The sequence below is a fragment of the Nyctereutes procyonoides genome, unplaced genomic scaffold (genome assembly GCF_905146905.1).
Source record: "Nyctereutes procyonoides isolate TBG_1078 unplaced genomic scaffold, NYPRO_anot_genome, whole genome shotgun sequence".
In the NCBI taxonomy this organism is placed as follows: domain Eukaryota; kingdom Metazoa; phylum Chordata; class Mammalia; order Carnivora; family Canidae; genus Nyctereutes; species Nyctereutes procyonoides.
In genome coordinates, this window is record NW_026575140.1 from 21,270,197 (window position 1) to 21,291,852 (window position 21,656).

Sequence of the window (21,656 nt, forward strand, 5' to 3'; positions counted from 1 at the left end):
TTCTCAGTTGCCCCAAGCACACCGTCTTTGGTGGTTCGTGCAAGTAGGGCTCCGGTGGACGTACATGTTGCATTTGTTCTTAATGCAGGATGCATCCTGACTTAAGTTTTAAAAGCTGACTCTGCAGGTGGTTTATGTAGAACCTTTCTTTAAAAATTTCTTTTGCTGCTGTTGTTGCCAGTGGCAAGCCTAAGCAGACTGTCTCCTTTTCAGAACTCACTATTTCCAATGGACCCAAAAGTCACTCGGTGACTGAAGACGACCAGGAAGAACCAGGCGAAGGAAGTGAGGACGAATGGGAGCAAGTGGGCCCCAGAAATAAGACTTCAGTCACTCGCCAGGCGGAGTTTGTTCAGACCCCAATCACTGGCATTTTTGGTGGACACATCAGGTTTATGCTTTTCTGGAATACTTTAGTGTTTGCCTTTTTCAGGATTTTGCTGTTTTGCAGAAGGGGGAAGGTATAAGATGTGTCTGAGAAATTTCGGACCTGATGGCTAGCCTTCACGCATTTGTGCCCACTTTGTCCCTGGGCTTCCCTGTGTTGCTCCTGTCTAGTGCTTTGACTACTCCCAGCCCACCCTGCATGGCCCCTCGGTGCAGGGCGCTGCACCCCCAGGGCTGGGCGGCCACGGTGAGCCCTGCTTCCTCAGCCCATCTCACCCTCACTCCATCGGCACTACATCCCCTCAGGTCAGCTTATAGCTAGGTAGGAAGAAAAGGACTCGTTAAATTGAAATCCATGTTTTGTTAAGAGAAGAAAGTCTTGTGTCTGGCTAGAAAAATATTAGGGGCCAGAACCGAGTGAGCCAGAAAGGTAAGGCAGTGTGGAAGTGGATCCTTTTGAATAAAGGGGCACATGGGGCCTCCTGGAGCTCTTCTCTGCTCTCATTCCTGTCAGCCAGCTGCTCATTGCTTCTTCATGATGTCCTTCTAGAAGGATTTTATTTTATTGCATTAGCGCTATTCAGGACGACCGTGATATTGGACTCAGGAGCCCTAGGGCTGTCTCCAAGGATGTTCAGTCACCCAGAGGGCCTCATTAGAGCAGGATTTCCTCTCAGAAGGCCTTGCGTTGTATCCTACAAAGGTGGTGTTCTGGTGAGACGGCCTTTGCTTATCCCAAGTGCTGTGTGTGCAGAAGGAGTAACACCCTTTTCAAGGCATGGAAAATTCAGCCTCTCTGATCTGATACAGCTTAGGTTGAGCCCCGTTCAGTAGGTGAATAAACCTCAGAACGTCCACTAGCTCCTCCACAAGCCATCAGCGCTGCTCTTTTGGACAGGATTCAGAAGCCAGTCGTGCTACCTTGAACAAGTCATTTCTGTGCTCTTCACTGTGAGCTAGAGCCTTTGGGCCCCTTTCTATTCTGGAGTCTTTCCACACCAGCCCTGTGGTCAGGTATGCTCTGGGGAACACCCAGCCCCAGACCACGGCCTCTGTAACTTGTTTTTGCCAGATGCAATTCCTTGGGCTGGGCTGTTTTGGGAAGGGAAGAGGGATCTAGGTCAGGCGACAGCAGGGAGAGAAGGCTGTCTTACACCTTTAGCTCTGCATTAGACCTCTGATGTTAGCATTCTTGAGCCAACCCCTTAGGGACAGGAGAGCGGATGAAGGAATATATATATATGGGTATAACAGCAGCGCCATACCTGTGCATAGGTGGAATATCAAAATTGCAAGGCCCCTGAGGCCAGCATTCCCAAAGAGTCCACACTTAGTTTGTGAATAACCAGTGGGAGAAAACCAGAATCCACTTGGAAGAAATTTCTAGCTTGCATGGCTCTGCCAGGCCTCTAGCCTCGGTGGGCTTTTTATTTTGAAATTGATTGTTGATATTTTTGAGAAATGATAAAGCAAAGATAGGAATTATTTTTTATGATTTAGGAAACTTCTTTCCTGTGTGCAGTAGCCATCATTAAGCACATATCCTTATTCAGACGGCCAGAAGGTTTTTCTTTTTAAAATTCACCCTTAAAAATAAAAAATAAATAAAAAATAAATAAAATTCACCCTTATTGCATTGGCTGGGTTTTCACTTCCCCCAGAAAAACCAGCACCTTTCTTCACCTTTCCCCTCAGGCCAGGTGTAAAAGTCAGGCTATTGGAGCCAAGAGGACACTTCTTGATTCCATTACCAGTTTTAATCACTGCTGCTGGCACTGCTATTCTTGGAACCTGGGGAATGGCCGTTGCTCCCAAGTTTGTACACTCAAAGGAAGGGAACATGAAGATGGGTCTTTATACCACGTTTTAGGAAAGCAGCATGTGAACACAAAGCCCTAGGCAGAAAGCTTTTAGTTTGCTCTTCACGGCATTCTCTCTATAAAGGCTGTGGATACCGATGCACGTCCATTGATTCCACTCGTAAACTAGGTCACTCAGACTGCAGAAATGGAATTCCTTGTTGAGCTCCTGGAATGTTTCCTTGCTGGGCCTAAATGAAAGATGGGCCGAGCACACAAGTTTTACTCAGAAATACTTAGAAAAAGAAAAATGAAATGAAAAACCAGCTAAGAAAACAAGGTTGAATTGGCATCCTCCTTCTTCAGGGTGGTAGGTAGCCTTGTTTCCTGGAATGTTAACTTATTTTTTATTACACATCCTGCTCCTCTTCTTTTGTAAGTCATTTTTGTAGGGGGGAAAATGCCGTTAAAAATACTCTGTTTACCTTGGGGTTTCCTCTGTTTTATTAGAACAGGCTCTGATACTCTGAGAAAGTGGAGTGTCAGCATTTTGAGGCCATGGCAGGATAGGTGCATTTATTAACTGGTGTGTTAAAAGTGTGGAGTGGAAGTGAAGGAATCTGGAAGATGAAGTCTGTTTTATTCTAGTGTGCTTGTGCTGGGAAAACTATCAACTGGTGGATAGTTGCTAGAAATACTTAGGAGGTGGTATTTGGCAGGATTATTTTTAAGTTCAGTATATTTTTGGCTTTTCTGTTCTCTCTGGTCTTCTGAAAATGATTCTGAGCAATCTCATTTTCAGTGTTAATGCCTCTTCTGCTGCTGGATCATCTTAAGGGAGAGTGGGAAGGAGTGGTCTCTGACGGTTATCTGTTTTTGTCTCTGCCTCTCAGGTCTGTGGTTTACCAGCAGAGTTCAAAGGAGTCGGCCACTTTGCAGCCATTCTTCACCTTGCAGCTGGACATCCAGTCTGACAGGATCCGTACGGTCCAGGATGCATTGGAGAGCTTGGTGGCAAGAGAATCTGTCCAGGGTTATACCACGAAAACCAAACAAGAGGTACACTCATAGCTGATCGTGAGCATTTGTGCTGATGCACCACGGCCTGGTGGGAAGAGTACAGAAGCAGGGGCGAGAAGTGTGTTGGTCTGCCTCTTAAGCCTGTTGCCTGTTTTAGAGGGTTTCCATGTTTTTAGAATGAAATGGTTGAAGCAGATGCTCCCAGTCAACCTCCTTTACCTCTAAATCATGTAACCCAAGATAACAATCACTTGGATTATTTATCCTGAGCTGCATTTAATTTTCTGGTAGTCTAATCATGATGTGATAACATCAGTACTACCTCTGACAGAGGCCACATAGCTTCTCTTTACAGCCCTGATGTCAGAGCACAGTTTGATGAGATTAGTTGGGATAGAAAAGAGATTCCAAATGTATCTATTTTGCATTTGATTATGGGTTTTCAGGGACATCGAAAAATAGAAAGCTGTTTTCATGCCTGTTAGTCTTTAATTTGATCTGAAAAAGATAAAACTCTTTGAGTCTTTTAGTGTTCAGGAGTGAGGGGAAGCAGATAGCTTCATAGGGTGTGCTTGTCAGCTGAGTCAGGAGAGAGGGAGAACACTCTGCTTTTGGAGAGCTTCCTGGTTCCTGGGATCCAGATGTGCCAACTGACACCCGTTTTCCACTCCATGGTCGAAGGGGTCTTCTCCTTTGTCAAGACCGTGCGGGCGAATGCAGGCTAAGGTATGGGTAGCACTTGTTTGAACAGTTCTAGCATCTCTGGGGAGCCTGATGTGAATAGGCAGGGTGTGGCAGCTGAAGGAGCACGAGGAGTAGAGAGTGCCAGCACCTTACGGTGTGAGCTACCCTGGTCGGGCAGCTCGTGCCAGGAGAGCAGAGCAGAGGAGGACGTGGAGACTTTCAGTTCATCTGGGGCCTCCTGCATGGACTGATCTCCCTCTTGGGAGATCCACACATAATTACGCCCAGTCCTTCACCGTGTTTTCTGACTTGCTCCCCATGGGCAATTTTCTTTAAAACATAAAAGTGGTAGGAGTGAGAGACAGATTCTTGGCACTTGGCTTAAGGGAATAAGCGCAGTCTGGTGGTGGAACTTAATGAGCGAGAAAGTGGGTATTTGTTTTCGGGGAGGTTGGTTGGTGTGGCTGAGTTGTGTACTTGGCTCATTCTGTGGCAGCAGTGGCTCTGAAGGTGGAGTCGTTGTCCTGGCCCCTGTGCCACTCTCCTTGCTCGCTCTCCTGTGGCCACTCATAGGGGTTGGTAAGCACTTAACCTTGCAGGGCAGCTCTCCACCTTTCTCCAGGCTGTGAGAAGGCCAGCTCACTTGCCAGTTTTTCTTTCTTGCTCCTGCTGCAATTAGCTGTGGACTCTGGGGAGGGCACAGATCAGATAGCTGGGGAGAGTGTGAAGATGAGGATGTGGATTAGATGGCTCGTTTTGGATAGCAGGTGGAGGAAGGATGCAGGAGAGAAGAAGCATTTTGGTGGAGCCTTGAAGAAAATGAAACACTCCATGATGAGGGTGGTGTGTTACCAGATTAAGAGCGAAAACACTCAGAAAAGCAGATGTTTGAGAGAGGAAGATTTTGGACAGCTTGTCTGGGGTGGGAATATCTGGAAAGAGCAAGTATCATGTTTTCTGGAATGTGATTTCTTTTAAATTTACTTTCTAAAATACTGAGTTTAATGTTCCTGTATTTTAAGGTCATAAGGTTTTTTTTTTTTTTGCTGTGGGAGAATGATGAAGGTGCATGGGAAAATATGATTATGTAAAATACTTGCTGTATAGAAAAGGTCTGGTTTTCTTGGGCGAAGAAAAGTGTCTCAGTTTGTCTGGAAACCGAAAACACACAGAAGAATTTCAGATTAGCCACTTAATTAATTGCCTGAAAGCTTGAGGTCAGAATCTTGGGTTGCCAGTCCTGAGAAGCATCCTAGAGACACGTTTGTCCAACTCTCGATTCACAAATGAGGGAGCTGGAGATCGCTTGTCAGAATCCCGGTTTTTAACTGTTGAGCTGTAGCCACACTTCTTCATTGTTCACATGTTCTTGTTGGCTATGGAGACCCCAGGATGCAGACACAGGATAGGAATCTGGAGGCATGTTGGGTGGTCCCACCCCTGGGATCGGAATCTGGGTGGGAAGCCAGGTGCCCATTAAGATCCCTCCATCCAGATGTGTATGTGGTCTTCTGAAAGCTTTCTTGGTTTCTTATCTCTTTTGGATTGTGACTGAAACAAATATTTCTACCAAAATTATCCTTCATATAAATACAGGAAGCATCAAAGTGTTTATAAGTACAAGGAGCATGGGCAGCCCTGATGGCTCAATGGTTTAGCGCCACCTTCAGCCCGGGGTGTGATCCTGGAGACCCGAGATCGAGTCCCACGTCAGGCTTCCTGCATGGAGCCTGCTTCTCCCTCTGCCTGTGTCTCAGCCTCTCTGTCTGTCTGTCATGAATAAATAAATAAAATCTTAAAAAAAAAATAAGTACAAGGAGCAGTAGAATAGTAAACAAGGGGAATAAGAATTGTTTGCGAGGATGTATTTTGATGAAAAGCAGCATTCATTAGACCTGTGAAAACATGTAAGGAGCATATAAGTTGATAAAACTGAAGCTTATAAAAACTAATGGCTAGAATTGATAGCTTTTTGGTTATTAAGAACACCCATTTCAAGCTCTGGCCTTAGTTTGATTAATGCTATGGGACTTACTAAAGAAAGCATGTTAATACATACATAATGCAAAATACTGCTGCTAAGTTCGTTTTTAAATTTTTGTGCCAGTTCATGAATGTCATAGAAACAAGGTTCTGAACGTGGAGTTCACCCACAAGCTCAGGGATCCATGGGATCTTCTGCAATTGTGTTTATAGGGATGTATCCTTTTTTCTCAGAGGAATGTCACTAGCTCTCAAAAGGCCCTTGAGCAGAATGTTAGGTTATCAGAAGCTCCCTGAACCCAGGAAGGGTTGAGCAGTGCTGCCCTGGAACCTCAGGCCATGGGCCCTCAGAGGGGGGCCTTGTGTGACAGGCATGCATCTGCTGCATGAAGTGTAAAGTGAGGAGTGTCCTGTCCTGCTCTGCCTTGTGCCTCAGGTGGAGATAAGCCGACGAGTAACTCTGGAGAAGCTCCCTCCTGTTCTTGTGCTGCACCTGAAACGGTTTGTTTACGAGAAGACTGGTGGATGCCAGAAGCTCATAAAAAATATTGAATATCCTGTGGACTTGGAAATCAGTAAAGGTAACACACGTGGGGAGCGAAAGCATTCATGGTGACAGTTCTCCTGGGAATCAGTGAGCATGGCTCTTAGCGTTTCTCTGTAATGTCGAGAGTAAGGAAGTTCTCTGTCATGACTTGTTGGTTTTAAATTTCTCAACTTACAACAGACCTTGGTATTAAAATTGGCACCAAAGTAGCTCTTGAAAAATAAGGGCAAAAATGAATAAACCATATAATCCTCCTAAGTTAGAAAAAGGAGACTTTTGTTCATCAAAGTGAGCATCATTTTCCTAGAAATGTTTTATGGGTTAGTGGTACAAAACAATTTTCTTTTTACTAAGTGTTAACTGCCTAGAACAGCCTAGTGAAATGAACTTTTTCAGTGAAATGAGAGAATGTTGCCCATAGGCCACTGGGGGTCCCTCCGACCTCACATTGCAGTGACACTGGGTCAGATCAGTGGCATTCTCTCTGCCACAAGCATCTGTCAGGTACTCAGGGCTCAGCAGCATCAATGATTTTCACCAAAGCCTCAAGTTCAGGTTGTCTTGGTGAAAGCACAGCTTAAAGAGGAAAGCTTTCCTTGAAAGCTTCAGGATTTGTGAAAAAGATGCTGTGTGGTCCTGGGCTTGATTGGGAACAAGCTAGAGGCTTGTTCTAGTCAACTGGGAAACAGGAAAGAGACTGTGGGATGTCATCTCTGGGTTTTGCAGAGGAACAAAGCTGTTGCCTTCCCCTCGTCTTCCATCCCTGCCACACAGTATGGCCACATTCCACTCCTTCCCAAGCCTGCTGACCAGAATCCCAGACAGGGGCGCTGCATTTCCATAGCCAGTCTTCAGCTGCTAGCTCTGACTCCTGTCAGGGTATTGTCCCATCCACCTTCACGCTTTGAACTGCTTCATTCAAAGGCAGCACATTTTCCTGATCCCATTTGAGAACCAAAGGGGAGAAGGAATGCCAGCTGAGAATCATATACTGGGTCGTCCATGCTGTTGTGCCTTGGCTTTCAGGGAATGAGCAGCACAGGCTGAGCCCAACAGGGCAGCCTGTGCCCTGTACTCCTGCGGCTTCCCTCACGCCCAGATTACCTGTCTGGACTGACTAGACGGATTTTATGTTTATATCTTTTCTTGCTTGGTAGATGTATTTTTAGATCACCTGCTACCTTAAATGCTTTCTAGAAAGAGAAATGAGTTAAGGGAGGACCAGAAACCCTGGTGTGGGTTGTGGATGGGGGATTGGAGGGACCAGCCACTCATGGCTGTGACAAGGGTCCATCTGCAGAGGGACCGGGGGCCCCCGAGGACAGGGCTGCCCACCTGCCCAGCTGATGGGCCATAGCCTCTCTGGTGAGATAGTCGGACTGTCACACAGTGCAAGTTTTGTGGTCTTATGTGTAAAACATTTCGTTCTTAGGTTTCCTGGGGCTGTTTTATTTCTAAGCGGGCAGCTTTCTTCTTTTCCAAATATCTGCTTTTAAGGGGTTTCTAGCATGAGCTCCTTGGGACCGGTATATTCTTTCTGAACGGACTGGTTGCTGGTTATGTGCATTGCTGTACCATGAGGCTGGTTCCCCCCCACCACCACCACCACCATGGGCAGGGCTTGTGCACGTGAGGGGATACAGTGGGGTTTGTTTTCCTGGTCTGGCAGGTGGCGGATGTGAATGGGGACCATTGTCATCTCTTTGCTCTGTCATTCTGAGACTTTCTTTAAGTGCTTTTATAGATTGCAGCTGTTGGTATTTTGTTTTTCAGAACTGCTTTCTCCAGGGGTTAAAAATAAGAATTTTAAATGCCACAGAACCTATAGGCTATTTGCAGGTAAGTAAACTTGTATATTATTTCCTTATTAAAGTAGTGATAAAATACCACCTAACAGAGAATAGACTCCTCTACTGGTGTCCCCATGGACTTGATAATTCAGTAAATCTTTGGAAAATATGTGTTTGTCTTGACATTCGATGTTTGGGATAGGACAGAATTTTTGGCTCTGAGCAGGATCCAGTCCTCATTCGGCATCATTACTGTCTTTGAGTTAGACGTGTGAATGTGAGGCCGCTGTGCTGGGTGGTTGGAGGTGTGACGCTTCCTGCCTCAGTCATTCTCCCTGTGGGGGATGGTGAGAGAGTCTGTGCTGTTGCTCTGCCACATGGCTTTCCACACTGCGCTGGCTCGCCCTGGCTCCTGGGCTGCTGCACACTGGCTTGGAGCCCTCTGAGGGGGACGATGGTACCCCCAGCCCCAGGACAGGGACCCTGACACCCCTTATCTCTTGACCCAGCACTTCCCCTGGCACCTTCTGTCCTTCCCTCCATCCTCCTTCCTCTTTTATAGCCTGAGTGTTCTGGGCCTTTGAGGTTTTGTATTTCTTGGTAGTCATTGCTTGTAACAATCGCATGTGCTTTCTATTCTTTTAGAATTTTCTAGCTTCTTTTGTGTTGGCTTTGGTGAGCCTGTTTGTAATTTAAAATAACATTACCGCTTATTGACCCTCACACATTTATTGAAACTTTCTACTAGCTGTGGCCACAGGCCTGGAGCGGGCTGGCCCCTCCCGAGGGGGGACCCCAAGCACCAGAGCCCAGTGACATTCCCACCAGCCAAGTATTGTGGCTCTTCCGTCAACTGTATTTTTTGCCTGTGGTGGTGGCCCATAGTTTGCCTGGCCACATTGCCGGCCCCCGGATGTTTCCCTCACCCCGGCTCCTGTCTGCTGCCTGCGTCTCTCAGCCCTCCTCCTCACAGAGGGGAAGACACAGCCTTTGGTGTCTTTAGATGACCACTGGATTTTCCAATGATTGTTTTAGGCCTTTGCCTAAGGCTTCTTGATTGAATTACAGAATTTTTTAAATTTTTATTTATTTGTTTCTTAAAGATTTTATTTATTTATTCATGAGAGACACAGAGAGGGAGAGAGGCAGAGACACAGGCAGAGGGAGAAGCAGGCTCCATGCAGAGAGCCCAACATGGGACTTGATCCTGGGTTTCCAGGATCAGGCCCTGGGCTGAAGGCGGTGCTAAACTGCTGAGCCACCCGGGCTGCCCCAGAATTTTTTTTAAGTAAATAACAGGTGATATTTTTTATTATTATTCTGGTATTATTTGTTAAAACATAGAAAATTAGCACTTTTTTCAAATGGAAAAGGGGTGATGACTAGGGCCTTGTCAGTGGGACTGCTGCACACACTGCCCACATCACAGCCCTGCTATTTATCCCTCCTCTGTGGCCAGTGCGGTCACTCATTGTGATGAGAGTCACAGAAAACCTAGAGTTCTTGTGTTTTCATGATTTTTTCACAAGCCTGTTCCCACATTCCCTACTCTTTTTGCTCTGCCCATCTTATTGTGATAGGACCCACTAATTATTCCTTCTAGTGCGAGTGTTTAGGTTTTTCTGTTTTTTCACCAGTATGACATCTTTGTCTGAGATTTACATGATCTTTTAAGAGCAGTATAGAAGTGGGATTGGCTAGATCAAAGGCATGAGCCTTTTAGGTCTCTGGGTGACATTTCTGGAGGTTAGTCAGTGTGCATTGCTGGCAGCTCTGTGGGTCTTTTGCACTACGTCCCCATGCATTCTCTTCAGCAATGGATATGAAATGGTGGGCAGCCTCTCACCTGAGAGGCTGGCATGTAGGACAGCCCCAATGAAGTGGCATCTCTTTTGTTTGTGAGGCATTAAACATTTTTAACATGTGATTAATACACACATGTGACTTTTTCTTGTAAATTGTGCAGGATTTTTGATTATATGACATTCCCTTGTGTAGTGACATCTCTGTCCCACCTGCCTCAATAAAGTGTGTCACATACAATGGCTTTGGCGGGGTGGAGGGGAGGTTGTCAGGTGGGTGCTCCCAGCTGCTGGTGTGCAGTTCTCTCACCAGGGCGCCTGTGGGCCCTCTCTTGCAGTGGTCTACCACCATGGCAGCAGTGCGACGGGTGGCCACTACACCACAGACGTCTTCCAGATTGGCCTCAACGGCTGGCTGCGCATCGATGACCAGGCGGTCAAGGTGATCAACCAGTACCAAGTGGTGAAGCCCACTGCGGAGCGCACAGCCTACCTCCTGTATTACCGCCGTGTGGACCTGCTGTAGCCGCCTGTGCGCTGTGTGCCCAATGCCCGCTTGCAGACACTGACTCCCTCTGACTTCCTCCCTCTCTTTAGCGGCTCTCTAGAGAGAAACTCTTTCTCCTTTGCAGAAATGGGCTAGAATGGAAAGCAGACGCCTCAAGGTTTGTGTGCAACAGTTCACATTGACGTCTACCTTCCAAATCAAAATCATTCGGTTCAAACAGACTGTCGCTTGATTTAAGAAAATACACAAAACCCATGTTTCTGAAATAATGCTGATTCCTGAGTAAGAAGGGGGACTTGCATTTGATTCCCAGTCTAATTGCTTAGTAGAATAAATCCTGCACCAGCAACACTTGTAAATTTGTGAAAATGAATTTTATCTTTCCTTAAAAAATAAATTTTTTAATCCATCACACTTTCCTTCCCACCCTTTAGTTTTTGATAATGATAAAAATGAGCCAGTTATCAAAGAAGAAATAGTTCTTACTTCAAAAGAAACATAAATACAAAAAATAAGTTGCTGGTTCCTAACAGGAAAAATACATTTTAATAATTGTGCGATGAGAAGCTGCTTACGTACACATTGCAGATCAGATATTTGGAGTTAAGATGTTAGTCCACATAGATGGGTGATTGTAAACTTTATTGCCATTAAAAGATTTCAAATTGCATTCATGCTTCTGTGTACACGTAATGAAAAATGGGCAAAATAATGAAGATTGATATTTCCCTAAGTCGCTCTGTTTAATTCTGCTGTCTACTCTTCTATAATGCTGCGTCTCTAATTGTACACAGTTTAGTGATCTCTAGGAGTACAGAAGTTGTCGCCCATCAATAAAAATCACAAAGTTGGTTTAAAGCTATGCGTGGTGTTTCTTTGACTGTAGATGCCTCTTCCAGTCGCTGGAGTTTCGGTGAGCACCAGGACACCTCCAGAATTACAGCAAGCCCTCCGACCACATGAACCAAGACTTGGGTTGTGTGCTTGTTTAGTATCTCTAACATTAATTACTGGTTATTTGGGGAAATGGGGTTTTTTAATCTTCCAGTAGCAGAACAGGGGAGGTAAAGTGTCCCTGTGCTGTTCTGTCCCCAGTGCGGTCAGCATCACCAGAGTAGTGGCTTTCGATTGTGGCTGAACATTGTGCTGCTGGGGCACCTTAGCAGCGACTCGGATGCCACCCTTGGGTTGTAGAAAGGAAGCCTTCCCAGAGAGGAGAGAGGCCATGTGCGGGTTGCCATGGTGCCCCTGCCTCTAGCCTATGCAGACAGTTCATGGTAACGTACTGAGATCCCCAGAGAAGCAAGTTTACCTGTTTGGAGCCTTTTCTCTAAGCTCTTTTAGTAGCTTGTGTTCTTAATCATAGCCTTGTGCCACACACATTGAGAGATCACTCAAATCACAGTGCTATCATCTACTGGTCATCCTACTCTGATTTGCTTGTCTGACTTGCCAAGTTATAGTTAGGTTCTCATTAAAATAACGTACAGTTCTTAGGAACACGTGGTGTGTGGAGTCCAAATTCTCTCTGGGGTAAGCAACCCCTCACCTGCCAAAATGGAAGAAAGCCCTGTTGTAGAGTACTTCATTGAGTTCTGGGTTGTGATACTGGGATCCAGGGCATGTCCCTGGCTGTGCGAATGGCTTAGCTGTCCAGAAACACATCTAGCCTCTGTAACCTGTGCTGGTCATTCACCCCTAGCAGGTAAGAGGCTCTGTTGCTGGCCTGTCCCTTGTAAGGCAGACTAGTGCCCTCTCCAGAATAAGGCCCTCTGACCTGAGAATGCCTTTTCCCAGGAATCGGGAACAAGAGGTGAAAGAACATTTTTGTTGGTACCTGCTTCCAAGTCTCAGAACACATCCTGTGTGTTTAGCTGAGAAAATGTCCCTTCAGGTATCATTCATGGGTATGTAATCTTCAGGCTCCTAAGGTATGTATTTCATCTAGGCCAAAAATCCCTTGGAAATGACTGAGGTATTGAGAAACTGTGAAAGATCTCCAGTCTCTCAAGTTGTAGAGATGAGTCAGTCCAGTGGGGCCTTAGGCGTCTTGGTCAGTGTACAGTGTATAGCAGTACTGCATCCACTCTTGAGGTTGCTATCTGCTGTGGGACAGTGGACTTTTCAGCCATTTGGTTGCCAGTGAAGGACTCCTGTTACCCTTTGTGTGTGTATGTCATTGGTTTGGAAGATGAGGGCAGCTTTGCTTGAAAGAGAAGGCGTGTGGAACCCTCCACCACCTACCTCCGATCGTGTGTGTATGTGACAGAGGTGGAGCTTCCCTATTGTGTTTCCTCAGATCAGCACACCCAGCCAGATCACACCCAGCTGCAGACAGAAGGGCAAACTTGCAAAGGGACAGGATATGTGTAGCAAGGGGAAGCCTGCCAGCCTGGAATCAAGAGTTCTCATTTTGTCCCTGGAGTGAGTAATGGACCCCTGGAGAGAGAATAAGGTCATTCTAGTGAATCCAACATTTTCTAGGGTACCAAGTGAATTGTTATTTATGTGTTATCTGCTCTTGAGGGTTTGAACTCAGTATTTTATGCTGCAATATTCAGTATTTTTGTGTTTCATAGTTAGGTCATTTACACTGAGCACTTGGACCGTTAAACTTGGTGTTGGGGATACAGATTCAATGATTTCCCTTCAGTAGACCCTGACACGTCTTTACAGGCATCTTTGAAACCAGTATAAATGCTAGGGGACTGTTGAAAGTGAATTACAGGGAGGTTCTTCCTTAGTGTGTCAGCGATGACTAACAAGACTTGGAAGTTCTCCTACAGGGAAGGATGTCATGAAGCTTATCTGGTTGGTATGTTTGCCCAGTAGCCAAGAGAGTGCACCATGTACTGTGAGTTCCATTCAGAATGAGACATGGCGTTCATCTCATTGTCCTATTTGTAACAAACAGTTCGGTTGCCCGAGTGGCTCACGGAAGCATTCTGTTTTCATTTCTCAGCACATTCAGTCACATCCTCATGGTCTGATTCATGGGCAACACAAGCAAGAACTTTGTGATTGGCAGATGTGCCATCTTCTGTCTTTCCCTCCCTCGGTGGAAGTTTCTATTTATTGCTCTCATAGGCTGCTTACACTTGACAAAGCCAACTAGTTAGGAAGCTAAGATTGTAATCGAAATGGGATGCTTCGGATTAAGCAAATAAACCAGTGGGTTTACTACTACACAGCCGTCAAACAAATGTGCATTATCAGTAAGGTGTGCCAGCTTGGGTACACCGATCTGATGGTCTGTTCAGTCCCTCGGGATGGATGGAAGAGCCAAGGCTTTTCTGTTAACTGTTCTGGCTTTGTCCTCAGTGAAGACCATGCCCATTTCACCAGTTTCTTGACTGTCATTGGAGTTGGAAAACATTAAAAAAAAATGGGACTTTTAAAAATAGCTGATGACCAGCAAGATCACCTGTTTACAGCCAACTGTACATGTGACGTCGTGTTTTTCATTTAAAACCAGTCCGGTACATTGCTAAGCAGGTGTGGCTTTCCTTCAGCAAGCCTTTTCTCTTGCTTCCTAGGGTGTGTGTGTGTGTGTGTGTGTGTGTGTGTTAAGTGTTGCTATTCATCTTCTGGACTGACCATTCCCATCTTATTTATATCTTTTGGGGAAAAGTTTATTTGCTTGGAAAATGAAATTGACCTTTTAGCCTGGCTTCACTCTGTGGTAATGTTTGTTCTGAATTTTGAGGAGTAAACAATGAACCAGTTCACAAGCGCTCCATCCCCTTCATGTACTTGTCTGCTCTCTGCCCCCATGGGAAGGGCACCCTGTCGTAGGTGGTGAGTGGGGGGCTTCCTCACTTCCAGAAGTGGTTACACATGGTTCTCCCCCAGTTGCATACACCTTCTGCTTCGCAGACCTGGTTGCGTCTCTTGCTGTACACTGATCATAATTGGGATCATTTGCTGATTTGCTGAATGCAAGAACATTTTGTCAAGTGATCTTTCCTTGGAAACAACTGGCATGCAAGCTTTTAAATCCCTGTGTTTGCATTAAAGGAAATGTTCTCAGTCTTGGCGGCTGTGGTATTTGTGAAGTGCCTTTGTTTCGTCGACTCCAGGACTCCACACCAGGACTCTACACCGACAGAGGGTACTAAAGATATTCTTGTTTGTTTATAAACTCCACTTTTCTCTGAGATTCCCATTTAAGTGCTTGCCCTTTGTCTTGTTTGTCATTTGTTGGAAAAGTTTACTGTTTATTTTCTAACAAGTAAAATATTAGGGGAGCTTCATTTATTCTGTATGAAACACACTAAATAAACATGTGTGCATCTGAAGAGTTCCCGGACAGACTTTGAGGAATGCCCACATTGCTCTCGGCACATTTGGGAACTAGAGAAGCCTCAACACTGTTTTGTTGTTTTGTCTTTTTTTTTTTTTTTTAACAAGGGTTTGTGTGTGTGTGTGTGTGTGTGTGTTTTGTTTTGTTTTGTTTTAGCATTTTAATGCATCTGGAAGGTGTCTTAGTCTCCGCTGTCGGCCTTCTGTGAGGTTTTCAGGGTCCGGGGTCACCCAGGGATTATGGGTCTGGTGAACTGATCTTGGGTTTCCTACCTGTCCTTTAAAGAAAGCAAACCACTTTACATATTTTCTGAGAATTTGGGGATTTTTAGTGATTATTCCTCCGCTCTTTAAAAAAAAAAAAAAAGATTGAAAGCCTCTCATGTAAGATGTGGATTCACTGCTGATCTGAGAATTGACTCTGTCCTCAGTCAGTCCTCGTTTACATCCATGGAGCCTGGCGCTGGACCTCCGCACCGTCTGATCTGCGTGTCTGTCTTTGCACAGGTAATCAGTCATTGATGGCTGTCTGAGTAGCTTCTGACACTTTCAGAGCTGAACTTGCTTTTCTGCTTATTTTGCCTCATGCAGCTTAAAGTGGGCATACTCCTGTGTGCACTGGTGAACAAGTTGGTGGCTTAACTTCCCAGCAGATACCCACCCTTACATCTGAGGCCAGCAGGTCAGTCCTCCTAGCAGGTGATGCAGTGACAAGAAATGTGTTCTAATTTTGGAAAGGTGTAAATTACCTTGGCAAATGAGTGACATTTGCTTTCTAGGATGATATCCTATTTCCTATGGCTTCAAATCCACTCTGCCAACTGGGTCACACCTCCTAGTATGGGAAGCACAGTCAGATGGAGCCGCCCACCTGGGCTACTGATAGTGACCCCTGGGTACAGGGACTAGCAAATCCCTGGAGTGTCCTCTGTGGTCACCCTGGGGTGCTCCTGCTTACCGCCCCCTCAGCACCTCTCTGCAGCTACCCCGCCTCCCCTTCCCTCTCAGGCGTTGATTCTCTTATGGCTTGGGGCTTGGTTTTGTTTCTTTTTAAGATGTTCATGGTAGCTTAGACTTGTTAGGGACCAGGCCTGCTTCTGAGCTCTTACAGAACCCCTGGCCCCCTGGTGACCCCTCAAGTGCTTTTTGTATCTGTATCATGCAGCCAGGGAGTTGGCACCAGCTGGGCTGGCTCCAGAGTCTGTGCTGTGCGCGGGTGCTCCCCACTTCGGCCTGCCCTGCTTTACTGAGCTTAGCCCTGGGGAGTAAGCAGGAATGGCAGAGGCCAGTGGATATATATGGCCTTGAAATGGAAGGGAACACATGCATGAGCTCTCAATGCTTGTAGTATTTAAAAAAAAAAAGAATAATGATTACCGAAGCCGCCCAGCCTGCTTTCCAAACTACCCCTGTACTAACCACTTACGGGACCTTGGGGTGGTGGCCCAACATCTGGTCTGTGAAATGGCCAGGGGTGGCACTGGGGCTCAGTGAGCCCGGGACACTGGCGGCCCTCCTAGGGTCACTGCAGGGCTTGTGGCCAGGATCTTGTGGCTCACAACTCACCTTTGAACTTCTGCCTTTGACCTGCCTCCGGCTTTGACTCTTTCCTCGTTCCCTCATTTGAGTTCTGCTATCTTGTCAGTTCTGGGTGCTTCTGTTCCAGCTCAGACAGCTGGGCAGTGTCTCCTGCCTGGTCAGAGCCCACCAGGGTAGAGAGACGTTTGCTGCTGGCTAGATTTCCACTAAAAAATAGTGTGAGTGGGTGGTGGGCAACTGCATCACAGGCTGCCTCGGGGAAGTCATCCTGAACAGCTCCGTAGACAATTTATTGTTCCACTGCCTTCCTTGGGTTCAGATGCAGAGGCAAGGGCTGGCTGCACACACGCCTCGTGTTTTTGGTTTTTTTTTCTTTTTCTTTTCTTTTTTTATGTCTCGTCTTTAAAGTTTTAATGGGACTTTAAAAAAAACAAGTCACTAGAGCACAGGAAAAATAAACCAAAGACTAGTCCAACCTAAGGTGTGGGGCAACCAAAGATTTGTTTTCAAGTAAACAAAGATCTTCAACTTATGCTTACAAGAAGAAAGCACGCATTTCACTCTATAAACAAAGCATACACTTTAAAATGTGCTTTAACTCTGTGTTGGGACCAATTATGGGCACAGAAAGGCTGAGGCTGTGGGAAGGGAGGAGGAGATGCAGGAGAGGAGAGGAATACGAGCAAGGAGGCTGGGAGCGGCATGGGCCCAGGGGGCCCTGGGGTGGCCGGGTCCTCTGTGAGGCAGTTTTGACCATGGCCCGCAGGTCAGAGCTCTGGCCTGTTAATGGTTGCCACCAGCCACAGAAACCAGCTTCGTTAACCCTAACCCCCTAATCTCTGCAGGGAAGAGCCTCATCACTATTTCTCCTGGAGGTAGCTTCTGTGAATTCTGAAAATCTCCGTATCTGAAGTATGGTTTGCATTTTAGAAACTCATTTTAGCAATTTGGAGGTGTCCCATCTACTTGGCCTGAAAGCACGTTCCTTGTCCACAAGCAAGTGGTTGCTGGTTTTCTCTTATTGGGGCATTGGGTGGTTTATGTCCATGGTGCCCAAAGAAACCCACGTGTCCTCTTGAGTCCTGAGTGTTTTTCTCCCACCACCAAACCTTTCTCCGCGTGGTACTGTTAGTCTTAATGGTGAAAGTATAGAGCATGAATCAAAGGGAAAATAAAATTCATTGGGGAAAAATATGAATAAATGGACCAATGGCTCCTCTGCCTTTTGGGTCAGTGCCTCAGCACTCTCTTCCTGGAGCAGTGGCCACAGCAGGACCTCCTTGTCGGGTCTGGCAGGCACATCGCTGGCCCCCTTTTGCCCAGGACTGGATGGGATTAAGTCCTGGCTCAGAACTCGAGCTGCAAGCTGGCTCTTCTGAAGTGACCCCTCCCCAGCCCACGGAGCAAATGACCCACACTGGGTCTTTCAACACCCCCCACCCCCCCCAAGCGTGGACACCCCTGAGCAGGTTTGCGTCTGTTTCAGCAGAAATGGAGAGAGGCAGGCCTTCCTTTCACGGAAATGATGAGCTCTCTCAGGCAATGGTGCCAGAGCAATAAAATCTTGGGGAGGGGGGAGGGGGGAGCGTCAACTCCAGACGCTTCTGTGCTTTACTTGTTGCGACGGCGGTGGTTTGGAAAGTATTGAGAAACAGAACGAAGTGGCTACCGTGAGTCTGCATGTTCATATGGTTCGTGTTTGCCTTGGAATACCCCAAAACCCAGCCCTTTAATTTCACTTGAGTAAAAGTGATACATTGACTGAAATGTCCCGTCCTACTTAAGTGGGGGCGACAGCCAGGCTGTGCTGCGCTGGAGAGGAAGAGAGGCAGGGCTCACAAACACCCGAGCAAGCGCAAGCGAGCAAGCGCATTGCTTGGAAATGTGCCGCTTGGTGGCTTGTTGCAAATTTACACACCCATGTGACTATGTAGAGTTTCCCAGCTACCCAGGGCCCCTGGGTTTCTGACACTTCATGGCACTGTGGTCATTCTGTGGTTGGCCCATCCCATGCATTGCAGGGGGCTTAGCATTCTGGCTTCCACACCCCCTCCCCCAGGTGTGACAACCCAGTATGTCCCCCTGCATGGCCCAAGTCACCCCTGGTTGAGGACTGCTGCCAGAGACCATTTTGTCTGTTTGGGACTTCATACAAATGCCATTATGTAGTATGCACTCTTCATGTCTTCTTTTACTTGGTGTTATTTCTCTAAAGTTAACCCACATTTATTCTAGTAGCTTGCCCCTTTATACTGCTGAGTAGTAGTCCACTGTATGACCGGACCTCAGTGTATTGCTGCATCTGCTGTAGATGGAGGGGCTGAATAAAGCTCTGCAGATTCTCCTGTTTGTCTTTGGTACACGCGTGTGCTTGTTTCTCTGGGGTGCACACTCAGGAGGGGAAGTGCAGGGTCCTGGCGTGGGCCAGTGTTGAGCATTAGCAGACACTGCCACACAGTTTTCCAAAACACTTGTACCGATTTCCACACCTACCAGCTGTGAGAGAGGATGCCAGTCATGGGGCTCTGGTCACAATTTTTTTTAAAGATTTATTTATTTATTTTTATTTATGATAGGGGGGGGGGCAGAGGCACAGGAGGAGGGAGAAGCAGGCTCCATGCTGGGACTCGATAGCGGGACTCCAGGATCACGCCCTGGGACAAAGGCAGGCGCCAAACCACTGAGCCACCCAGGCATTCCCTCTGGTCACGATTTTAAATGCACTGCAGGGCCAGTGCAATCCTTTTGATATGCTCCAAGTCACCTTGTGTTGAAATTCATGGTAGGAGGAGTTAAACTCAGAAATCGACCAGAGTGCGCCAGTTTTAATAATGCTGTATCTGCCACTGGGTTATTCTCAAAACGATAAACTCTCATAGTTCAGAACAATATAAAGCCCTTTTCTTCCTGTTGGCCATTTATTGAAGGCATGCTACGTAATCCGATGCTAGGCTAAACAGGTAACACCGAGTCTTCACGCACATCTTCCTAATCCGCACATCTTCCTAATCCAAGGGGGCGGTGGGGCAGGATTAGTCCTGTTTGAAAACAAGGAAAGTGAAGCTTAACTAGTGCTGCTTTGCAGAGCTTCACATTGTGTCCACTGTGGCGTAACTCCTCTCTTGTCTGGTTTCCTCCTACTCTGATGTCACAGCCTCTGTGGAACGGGCAGAGTGATGTCCACTTTTTGTGGATGAAGTTCGCCTGAGTGACAAGGCTGGCCCCCTCTCCATCCCGCTGCCCAGCAGGAGGGCAGCCCCACCCGCGTCCTGTGCCTTCAGCTTTCCCGGAGGGGCCACCACCGATGCCCTTACAGCTCCGCCACACCTTTCAGTGACACATTTGCCACCTTGAGAGCCAATTCCCAAAGCCCGGGGCAAAACCCTGAAAGCAAATACCCTCATCTAAAAGCATCACCAGTGGTTGTCTTTGTAGGTTGCTTTTAAAAATCTATCTGTATATGTATTCCGAGTTTTCTACAATGGGTCTTTTTTACTTTCTAAGTTTAAAAATACTTTGTGCTCCTGTGTCTCCAAGCTTGAGTTGCCAGCCCAGGATGGCTGGAGCCCCTCCTGTCCTCCACTTCCTGAAGACCAAGGGTCCTGGTTCCCCAAGACCTGCAGTTTGGTTTTGTTGCAACCCAAGGGGCTTATTTTGATTCCAGTAATTCGGGAACACATCTGCCAAGTCTACACCCTCTTGGAATTCATGTACTGGTTTGTGAAGACCATGGGATTCACTGCGTGCGTCTGAAGCGCAAGTGTCTAATTGCACGTTTCAAATATGGGGTGTGCAAGTCTTTTGGGCATCGTGTGCCGTTCCATTGGGATGAGCTCAGCACAAACAAAGACTAAACCTAAGGATTAAATTCTCCTTTAAATACTTAGGGGTTTCCAACTTCTAGGGAAAGTATGCCTGGGAAAAATATCTTTGAGGTTTCATCAAACACTTGGAAAATAATCTGAAAAATTTTCCAAACCCTGGATGGTTCCAGCCTGAATCCTAATTGATACTTAATAACTATAGGGGCTTCGCCAGTCTATTCTTAGTACCGTAAATGGCTAAGGAGTCATCTGTACTGAGAATTTGTACTGGTGCAGATGAGGTCTGGGGGTCGTGCTGCTCTGACCAGTCTCTCCACCATCACAAACCTGTTTTCTTCCCCTCCTCTCCCCCCACCCCAAATACTTGCCCCACGGCCACTATTAACCATTATCAGAATCAGATCTTGAATCAGTTTCAAGTGTATTTATTCACTCTTCAGACCATCAGTTGAGGCACCAATTCAGTGCCAGTTTTGATTTGTAGTTACGGGGAGATCAGAAGTGAAAGGAGGTGAGAATTTGAACCAACTCTGAATTTTGACCATTTTGATGAGTTCACAGTCAGTGATAGGAGGCTGGGCCCAGGGAATAGGAGGGATGTAGTGTGAGTGCTTGGGTTACAGAACAAGACCTGTGGGTGGGGGAGCCCAGAGGAAGGGCAGACTGGGCGGGGTGAGTTCAGTCTTCTTCTTTCTCAAAATTATTTTCTGTCTTTCTTTGCTTTCTACGTTGATTTTACTTTTAGCTTGCTTCTGTCTACAAATAGTGTGCTGGAATTTTTTTTTTAAAGATTTTATTTATTCATGAAAGACACACAGAAAGAGAGAGAAAGAGAGGCAGAGACACAGGCAGAGGGAGAAGCAGGCTCCATGCAGGGAGCTGGATGCGGGACTTGATCTCAGGTCTCCAGGATCATGCCCTGGACTGAAGGCAGTCACTAAGCTGCTGAGCCACCCAGGGATCCCCAGTGTCCTGGAATTTTGTTTGGAAACGTATCAAGACCTAGAAATCAACTTGGGGAGAATGTGCAACTTAATTACATTGAGTCTTCTTTTTTTTTTTTTAAGATTTTATTTATTTATTCATAGAGAGAGAGAGAGAGAGAGAGGCGCAGAGACACAGGCAGAGGGAGAACAGGCTCCACGCAGGGAGCCCGACGTGGGACTCAATCCAGGGTCTCCAGGATCACGCCCCGGGCTGCAGGCGGTGCTAAACCACTGCACCACCGGGGCTGCTCCACATTGAGTCTTATTAATCCATAAAACACAGTATCCCTCTCATTTTACTTAGGCCTTTCTTTTTTTTTTATGTCTTTCATTGGCGCTTTGATGAGACCTACAAGTAATATACAAGTTTAGTTAGATTTATACTAAAGTGTTTCATTTTGAGGAATGATTGAAAATGGTATTATTTTCAGGATTTCTGTTATTGCCTATTGCTAGGATATAGAAATACGATTGAATTTTGTTTG

At 46.4% G+C, this 21,656-nt stretch overlaps 1 protein-coding gene across 1 annotated transcript in view; it reads left to right on the forward strand.

Moving 5' to 3' along the window:
* USP10 (ubiquitin specific peptidase 10) overlaps positions 1-11,382 on the forward strand; it is a 73,615-nt gene extending 62,233 nt beyond the window's left edge. Inside the window, exons 10-14 of the mRNA XM_055304868.1 lie at positions 214-391; positions 3,080-3,245; positions 6,310-6,454; positions 8,194-8,259; positions 10,351-11,382. Of these exons, the coding sequence (XP_055160843.1) occupies positions 214-391; positions 3,080-3,245; positions 6,310-6,454; positions 8,194-8,259; positions 10,351-10,538 (743 nt within the window). The 3' untranslated portion in view covers positions 10,539-11,382. The remainder of the gene's footprint in view (positions 1-213; positions 392-3,079; positions 3,246-6,309; positions 6,455-8,193; positions 8,260-10,350) is intronic.
* The last annotated feature ends 10,274 nt before the right edge of the window (positions 11,383-21,656 follow it).